At 34.9% G+C, this 9,565-nt stretch overlaps 1 protein-coding gene across 6 annotated transcripts; it reads left to right on the top strand.

The window, feature by feature from the left end:
• Nucleotides 1–257: 257 nt before the first annotated feature.
• LOC147843153 (uncharacterized) lies at nt 258–8,884 on the top strand. 6 transcript variants are annotated; one of them, XM_087260135.1, is made up of 12 exons: nt 258–333; nt 1,131–1,177; nt 1,500–1,627; nt 1,763–1,865; nt 3,008–3,145; nt 3,574–3,725; nt 4,391–4,527; nt 4,650–4,743; nt 5,052–5,387; nt 5,479–5,665; nt 5,769–5,893; nt 5,994–8,884. In XM_087260135.1, the coding sequence occupies exons 1-12, from the start codon at nt 317–319 to the stop codon at nt 6,315–6,317; spliced, it is 1,788 nt and encodes a 595-aa protein (XP_087116261.1). In that variant the 5' UTR covers nt 258–316; the 3' UTR covers nt 6,318–8,884. The 6 variants fall into 6 exon arrangements, with proteins under 6 accessions (XP_087116261.1, XP_087116263.1, XP_088507177.1 ...); XM_088651051.1 differs by lacking the exon at nt 258–333 and adding an exon at nt 671–907; XM_087260136.2 differs by lacking the exon at nt 258–333 and adding an exon at nt 869–907 and having other exon boundaries at nt 1,131–1,383.
• Nucleotides 8,885–9,565: the final 681 nt, after the last annotated feature.

Here is a 9,565-nt window from a genome sequence, read left to right as displayed (position 1 = left end):
TCATGCAGTGGGTGGCCTTCAAGCTGCAACTCAGAACTGGGAAACATCCATACACTATCATTCACACCCACACACACAGCAAATTCATTAGTGTTAAATTTTGAGTGTTGAGGTAATTCAGAGTAAAGTGTTATAATTCTAGAGTTAGATAAAGATAAAATAACCCTCTCAGTGTTGGAAGCTGATTTGCCTCCTTGTCGCACAGAGTTACATGTATCTAACGCTAATATAGTGTTGACTACTACATCCGGGAATTTATGCAGCAATATCCCTGAAGGATTTTTCCATACGCCATTTTCTTCTGCCACGAGGAGCAATGAGAAGCAGCAACTGGTGAGTAAAAGTACTTAAAATGTTTATACATAGACATTTGACATAAAAATTGTTATATATACGTTAGTTTTAAATATCATATGTAATTTTCCATCATTTATTTAGTTCTGTCCTATCTATGTTACATTAAAGAAACTAAAGCTGTCTTAAAACCGCTCCTCTTGGTTAAAATACGTGAAAATACGGTTTGTGACTGATTTGAATTGCTTTCCTTAAACATTAACGCAATAGTTAATAAAGTTTTACTGATGTTTAACAAGATAACGTTATATTTTTATTCCCGTGCGCGGGCCCGCGCGGTTCGGAAAACTAACGTTACCTCCAGCTCCCTCACGCCATACCCGGGCACTTTTCACACACTTTTGCTGGTAAGTTAACAGCAAAAGAAAGGTCCACGCGTGTGAGGGAGCTGCTTCGTTTATTTATGTAACACAGCCATACGTCGTGCTTTTTTTGCTTGCTTGATTCAACATCAAAAGAAAAAACGCCCGTTGTATAGCACTAACAAGTGCCCTTTCTAGATAATTAAACACCTGCCATTCGCCATTTTCTTCCATCGCGAGCAGGAGTGGTGGTGAGGTTCACGTGCTATTTCTACGTGAGGCGATTATTTTGACTAAATTCGAATTTAGTCAGTGTGTTTAATCGCATCACGACAGAAAGTTTTAGTTAATGATCATAATTTATCAAATTTATAACGAACGTTACTCGCAGCATGTCTTTGTGTGAGTGTGTGTGCGTACTTGCGTGTGTAATTTAGCTTCGTTAACTAACGTAAAGTTACATCTTTTTTATAGGAATCAACAGCTTCTTGAGGCTCAACGTTCAAATATTTCTCCTTCGGGTAAGTGGGAGTTACATGTGAAGTTATAAATTTAGACTCGAGAGTTATGAATTCTGCCAATGTTGATAGAAAATGCCATTTGCAGATAAGCTAATTGCTTTAAGAAGTCATGCTAGAAAGTTTACGAACACTAGTTGTATGTTTAACTATCTATAATTTATTAAACGTGTTTTCTTAAGTTCATAGGATATTGGGGCACCTAAAAGGTACAAATATAAAAGTTAATAAAAATTTACAGTTGACCAGTTATTTTTTATTACTCTTTTGTCAAGCTTGTCGAATTGTCAGTTTAGCGAAGGTGACAAGTTTATTTTTGCTTTAGTGCGTTTGTTAAACAGGGTAGAACGATATTGCCGTCATCATGACAAGTGTGAAAGGCAGTATGTACAGTTAGAAGCCTTTCAAGCCTTAAAAGAACGATTGAATACACAACAACTTCAGTTTCAGAAGGTACTTTTTTATGGCAAAGCATAATAAAGCATAATATAATCTTTCTGAATGTTATTTTGTAAATTAAATTAGGTATTTATCATTTAGATATCTAATAAAAATTATACTGTATGTCTGTTTTTTTTTCCTCTGTAGACGCATGTTGTTGATACAAAAATGATAATTAAGGTGCAGTATGAAAATCGCAAGAAATACATCAAATTACAGGCTGCTGATTTTGATGAATTCATTTCTGAAGGTAAAATTCCCAATAACAATTTGAGTAAGTAATAACATGTACTAGGTTACGGAACTCCGGAAGGGACGTAGTGGAGGAGAAAAAATTGGCTGGTTAAAAAAAAAAAAAAAAACAAATGGGCGAAAGAAGAAAAAAAATGGGTGGGAGGAAAATATATATTTATATTATATATTTATATTATAAATATATAATATATATTTATATTTACTTAATATATATATATATATTAAGTTTTTGCATTATCTCGCAAAAATGTTTCTCCACAAACACTTCCTGTTCACTTTACTCACGTAAACCCTCCCGTTTTTTGCCGAAATTCTCCCATATTTTACCATTCTATTCCACTTTCTTTAATATGCAATATATATGCAACCTCTAAACCAGTGAATGCATGTATAAGCGCTGACTGACAGACGCGCTCCGTACAATAAACTGATTCCAGATCAGCGTCTGTACGTGCCATTTAAAGGGACACTTCTGTTATCAAACAAGTGAGCAGCAAATGAATCTCTTGTTTTGTTTGAGAACAGAGGTGTCTCTGTAAGAATGCACAGATCTATAATGAAAGCAGTCCATTACTTTAGAATCTGTTTGTGCTCATTTAAGAAAAAATTTGCTGTTTAAAATAAAACATGTAGGACGGAGATGTTTACATATTATTCAGTGTATTTGTCTGTTTAAACATACACCCGCTCCTCTGTAAATGGCGTGTACAGAAGCTGGTCTGGCATTTGCTGATTCAGAGGTTGCATATAAAAGGTAACGATCGACGCACGTATTAATTTAGAGAAAGTGGGATAGAATGGTAAAATACAGGAGAATTTCAGCAAATCAGGAGGGTTTACATGATTGAAGTGCACAGAAAGTGTATGTGGAGAAACAGTTTGCGAGGGAACGCAAAACATCTTTGCAATATAACGCAAAACATTTTTGCGTGGGAACGCAAAACTTTGTGAGAGAACGCAAAAACTTAAAAAATATTTATTTTCCTCCTACCCATTTTTTTCTTTCACCCATTTTTTTTTTTTTCACCCAGCCAATTTTATTTCTCCTCCACTACGTCCCTTCCGGGGTTCCGTACTAGGTGGAGGTAATTTGGTAATTTAAAAAAATGTAACATGTTTCTCTTTATCATCATTTAGTGAGAGAAAAGTTCTCCATTCCTGCTAGCAACATTACAGTGGAAGATGACTCTGGCACGGAGGTGGATGAAACTGTGTTTGCAGAATTGTCTGCAGTGGCAGGGATTTGCTTTGTTGTGAAGGACGGTTTGGATCACGGTAAAAAATAAATAGTAGTGGTCATTTTAGATAATTTAATTCACTCTATATTCATCTTACGTCCATTTTAGTGGCATTGTTAACCAAATGCTAAAAAAAAAAACTGCCAGCAATTCCTCACTAGTGTGTAAAGACTTTTACTCTGTTTTGAAGAAAAGGTCTCATTAGTTGGCATTGGTTAATATGTAAATTAAAATAAATGTTAATAATTAAAATATTCTTTATTTAGTCTTTATTATAAAAAGATTACCAGAGTAACAAGTTACCAAGATTACAAATATGGTAACACATGTATTTGTCATTATTAATATTGGATAATTTTACTAATAAAATTTTCAATAAATTATTACTGATATTTGATATCTGATATATCCATAAGTATACTGCAAATAAGGGTAATTGCTTTTTATATGCTTTGTTTTATTCAGACACATCTCGGTCATCAACTCCATCTGCACCGCTGTCATACAGTGGGAGTTCCCTCTCTGTTTTGAGTAGTGGCAGTGACAGTGACTTGTCAAGACAACCCAAACGAATGAAAATTGATGAAGAGCCATTACAGAGTGCTTTGGCCAAAGATGTAAGTTTATCGTCTGAAGTGTGCAATGGGTACTAAGTGTAAAACAAAAAACTATATAGGGCAGGGCGATAATTCGGTATCGATAATTATCACAATATGTATTTTTTTCGATAAAACAATAAGTGTTTGATAATATTTATGCAGTATGCGTAAGGCTGCGCAGGCATTTTGCAGCCTGCATTTCCAGATGCCACACGCAGTACAAGCTTACAGCCATACAGTATTAGTTGCACTTGGAGGGGTAAGAAAAAAATAAGGTAAAAAAATGAAGATGCTAATAACATTACAGACCCAAACAAGTGTTGGTAAGCCAGCTCAACTACCCAGCAGAGTTTCATCATTTTTAAAAGCTGTGCCTTACGAAAAAAAAACCCCTGAAAATATATATATATATATATATATATATATATATATATATATATATATATATATATATATATATATATATATATATATATATAATTTTACAAAATGTCTTAAATCAGCTGCACTAAGCGGTTGGCATTCTGAAAAGCTTTAATTAATATATATAAGATTTGACATTTATCGTGATAATTATCGATATAGACTGATATGAAATATATTATCGTGATATGATGATTTTCCCAACAAGCATTACTCTTGTTGGCTTAATAAAACAATTAATAGTCTAATTTACATTTTAGCTTATAAAGCAGATCCTCCAAACAAAATCAGGAGGGACAAAAGTGTTGGAAGAATATGACGAAACTGGGACATTATGTGACAGTACAAGAAGGCAAATGGTTAACATTCTTGCTGCCTACATGGTTGAAATGGAAGGGTAAGTTTGTTGTATTAATATTAGGCAGTTAATTGCTATAAAGCTTTTTTTCTCTTAAGTTTTTTTCGTGTACTTTTTCATATTGCGCAAGTATTAAAATCAATTTTTATTTATTTTTGCAGGAGAATCCCTCAGCGTAGTACTAAAGAAAAATATGCATTGGGAATTGTCACCTTGTTCCCTGCATTAAAAGATCCCTTTTCAACAAAAGGATATGTAAGTTATGTATTTATTTTAACATATTGATTTAAAATGTATTTATCATTAAGAAAAGGTAATGAATTTGCTTGACACTTTTAAGGACTGTCACAATAATTAGTGCACGTGCGTTTGTTGTATTTGTTAAATTATGTTAGTGTGGATTAACTAATGAAAAAGACAACAGTAGCATGAAAAATTTTTGAAACATTTTAATAAAATATTATACTACATAATATTTATACTATGAAAAAGTTATGACTGTGGGATTCCTTCTATTTGCTTATAATAAAGTTAAACCAACTTATGTCTCTGTTTTTGATTAGGAACATTTTTATGATGGCCAAAGTGGCTCTGGATTTCTTGCGTGGAGGTTAAAGACAATTCAACGAAAGACTAAAATTGAGTTCAGAGAGTTTAAAATACAGAATGCAGGAGCAGGTGGTCCAACCCAGGAAAGGGAGCTGCCTTCGGCTGCTGATCAGTTAGATGAAGAACGTTGTAAAGAGTTAATTTCCTTAATGAACCACACCACTGACCGAGAAACTGTCCTGCAAAAGATGAAGGAGACCTTCTGCTATAGACAGCGCCTTATCTACAATCCTGACGAGTCGCACAACATCCTCACAGTGTTTCCAAGGCTGTTGGACACGAAAGGGCTGGTAAGTGATGAAATGATTTCCGTGAACTACAATTCATATCTGTAAAGCATGAGATGGTCAGTAATACTTTTTTGTTGTTCTGTTCCTGCAGATAGATCAAGATTTTAGCCTCCTATTTGGTGCAGAAACAGCTGCCAAACTGCTTGAGAAGTGGCCTACCTTCTATAAGGAAAAAGTGATCAGAGAAGCAGAGAGACTTACTACCACCTCAGTGCTCCAAAGCTTGCTGAATTCAGCCAGGAATCTGTACAATGATGAGTCTTCCGAGGATCATCGAGGTATGTCAAAGAAAAATTTAATATCTAACAGAGAGCTCTAATGTGTATTTATGAAAAACAGCTAATAAGGGAAAATAATAAATTGTTCTATTGTTTCTTACAGAGTGGGACAGTGATATGGCATCTTTTTTGCTGCTCCTGCACCTTCTACCACCTCAGCCTTCTAAAAAGAAAAAACAGAAGATCAGTGCAGCTCAGGCCATGGAACATCTAGTTGTGTTTCACAAGGTTTGTGCAGAGCTACAGTTTGTGATTAACTGGGCAAGATAAGCTTAATTAATTTAGTGCATAATCTAAGATTATCATGATGATCTATTTTTTCCTCCAGTCAAACAACAGTTTTGAAGAACACTTCGCAAAACAGGAGGGACATCGCCAACCATACCTGCTTGCTTCAGGAATGCACAAGAGCGCCATCAGCAATTACTTTATTGCAATGGACAAGATGATCATCCCATGCCAGGGAACCAACTCGTTGGCAGCCATTGATGAACTGTGTAAAGCACACTTCGTTTTCAGTGTAAGCTATGATGATGCACTCAGCAACATGTACACATTCCTCCAGACAACAGTCTACGGTGTAGATGTTGACACCACTAAAGAAAGTCCAAAGGTGAAGGAGTTACGAGCAAAGTTCATGAACAGAAACTAAAAGACTATGTTTAAGTGCTACATTTGCAGAACATTGCATGATGCACCCAGTTCATTAATTCAGCACCTTAAGTTTTTTCATGGGTTATATCCTGGCAAAAAGTTTGTTCTTGTTTGTGCACAAGAAGGATGCTCAAGGCAGTTTAAAAGTTTTAAGGGTTTTAAAATGCATTTAAATACTTGTCATTATACTACAGATCTTGATGCAAGCAGTGATGTTATGCAAGTACCACATCAGTCAGACTTTGGTGAACAGAGCTCACAACACAACTCCTCTGTAATGGACCAAGATGCAATCAACGAACCATCAACATCTCTTATGTCAAAAGACCAAGCAAAAGATATTTGCGCGTCAATTATTGCAAAGTTAAAGGGCAGTGGCGTTGCGAAGAGTGTAGTGTTATCTGTTGTTGAAAGTATGGAGGAGTATGTTGATGAAATTCATGCAAATCTTGAAGAACAAGTGCTCAGTGCTTTACCTGCTGAAAATCAAATAAGAAGTGCAGTAAAAGATGTCTTTAGCAATGCTTTCAATCCATTTAGTGACTTAAACACAAATTCCAAAATGACAAAATACTTCAGTGAAAAATGGGGTGTTGTTGAGCCAATTGAGATTCATTTAGGAGTGAGATTTGATTCAAAAAGAAACAAAAAATCTGGAGTATATGAACAGGTTCCAGTAAATGACACTTTCATTTATGTACCCCTGTTAAAAACGCTAGAATTTATTTTCAAAAATCCAGAAGTATGTAGTCATATTAATAAACCTCCTGCAACAGATTGTAACTTATACCAAGACTTCTGTGATGGAAAATACTACAAGCATCACGCACTGTATTCTAAGTCACAAAATGCTTTGCAAATTCAAGTTTATTATGATGACTTTGAAACCGCAAACCCTCTTGGGTCAAAACATGGGGTTCACAAGCTTGGATGTTTATATTTTACAGTCCGAAATTTACCACCACGTTTAAATTCGTCTTTGATGAACATTCACCTCATCTCTTTGTTTCATTCCCAAGATTCCAAAAAATATGGCATTGACAAAATTCTTTGTCCATTTGTTGAAGATGTAAAAGTGCTAGAACAACATGGAATGAAAGTGTCATTTACTGAACAACCTCTTTATGGTACAATTGCTCAAGAAACAGGGGACAATTTAGGTCTGAACTCAATCCTTGGTTATGTGGAATCTTTCTCTGGAAACTACTTTTGCAGAATGTGTCTTGCTGACAAAGGATTGGCTCAAACAATGTTTAGTGAAAATGATCCACGTATGGTTTTGCGGAGCAGATTGACAAATGAGGAGCATTACAATTATCTTCGTGAGAATCCGAGGGAAACGTCATGTTTTGGCTTGAAACGCAACAGTATATTCAATTCTTTGTCATACTTCAGTGTTTCAGATAATTTTATTTTAGATATCATGCACGATGTCTTAGAGGGCGTGGCACAATATGAGATTAAGTTGTTGTTTGGTTATTTGAATCAGAACTTCATTTCTAATGAAAACATACTCCAGCGTGTATATGCATTCAATTATGGTTTCATGGACAAAAAGAACCGTCCAACACGCATAAACCTGTCTATTAGTGGCAACAGTATTGGACTTAACGCTAGTCAAACATTATGCCTTAGTAGAAACCTCCCACTAATCTTCGATGATGTGGTCCCAGAATGTGACAGACACTGGCATTTACTTCTGCTTTTAATCCACATAGTAAACATAATATTTTCCCCAAGTATTACAGATGGAATGATTGTATTTCTAAAACATCTTATTCGAGAGCATCACCAGCTATTCAGTGAATTGTATCCCCAAAATAATTTGATACCAAAACACCATTTCATGATTCACTACCCTGAGTGTATACGCCAAATTGGTCCTTTAGTTCATGTTTGGAGTATGCGATATGAAGCAAAACACAAATTTTTTAAGTCCAGTTTGAAAAATTTCAAGAACATAACTAAGTCCCTTGCGATGAAACACCAGATAGCTGTTGCATACCATTGGGAGTCACTCTTTACAAAAGGGATTGAATCTGGGCCTGTTAAGTCAAAGAAACTGACTGATGTTGACAATGGTCATTTGATTGCAGAACATTTTCAGATTGATATGTTAAGTGAAGTAAATATCACTAGTTGGATTAAACATGAAGACGTTGAGTTTCACACAGGTCTTGTTGTTTGCACAGGTGTTGTTGAAGAATTGCCAGTGTTCAACAAAATTGTTTGTATATTTCTGTGGAATGAAGCTTATTTTTTGGTAACGGAAATGGAGACCTCATTTGTGGAACATTTACATGCATTTGAAGTTACTGAAAACATGCATAATGTTTCAGTTGTTATGCCTCATGACTTAAGATTCTTTAAGCCTTTTGATGTACAAATGGCTTATGGTGCAGACTCTTTGTTTTATGTTGTACCAGACTGCTGCATTGTGTAGATTGCAAGATAATGTTTTAAGTTTTGTTTCAGGAGATTTTATGTACAAGGTCATTGTACAGAGTGTTTTAAGTGTAATGTAAAACCATGTTAAAGAAAATAAAATGTATTCATTGCAGCACATATTTATTGCATGAGTGGTGAATTGAAATGATATATTGTAATTATAGAATTAACGACAGGGCATAATGTAAATACAAATGTAAAATATGTCAAATGAACACTGGTGAAGTGTTGAAAATTTAACCTAAGAGTGTTAACACAAAACACTGAGTGGTGTTCATATGATCATTTTTGGTGTTAATATATTACACTATAAGAGTTTGCAAACTAACACTCTCGGAGTGTTGACTATGTTAACACCATCAAAATAACACTGGTAAAGTGTTGAAAAATTTACCTAAGAGTGTTAAAACATAACACTGACTGGAGTTCAGATAATCCTTTGTGGTGTTAATATTTTACACTATAAGAGTTTGGTAATTAACACTTTCTGAGTGTTGATGACGTTAACTCTTTCAAAAGTGTTATTTCAACACTTTTCCAGTGGTTCCCATATAAACTCTGAGAAAGTGTTAAATTTAACTCTAAGGTAGTTAAATCTACAATCTAAAATTTGCTGTGCACAGTTTCATTCATTCATTCATTTTCTTTTCGGCTTAGTCCTTACTAATCTGGGGTCATCACAGTAGAAATGAACCGCCAACTTATCCAGCATATGTTTTATGCAAGGGATGCCCTTCCAGCTGCAACCCATCACTGGGAAATATGGCCAATTTAGTTTATTCAGTTCACCTATAGCAC

The sequence above is a fragment of the Danio rerio genome, chromosome 7, assembly GCF_052040795.2.
Source record: "Danio rerio strain M-AB ecotype USA chromosome 7, GRCz13ab, whole genome shotgun sequence".
In the NCBI taxonomy this organism is placed as follows: Eukaryota; Metazoa; Chordata; class Actinopteri; order Cypriniformes; family Danionidae; genus Danio; species Danio rerio.
Note: the sequence above shows the minus strand (reverse complement) of the source record. Positions and strands in the feature narration are given on the sequence as shown.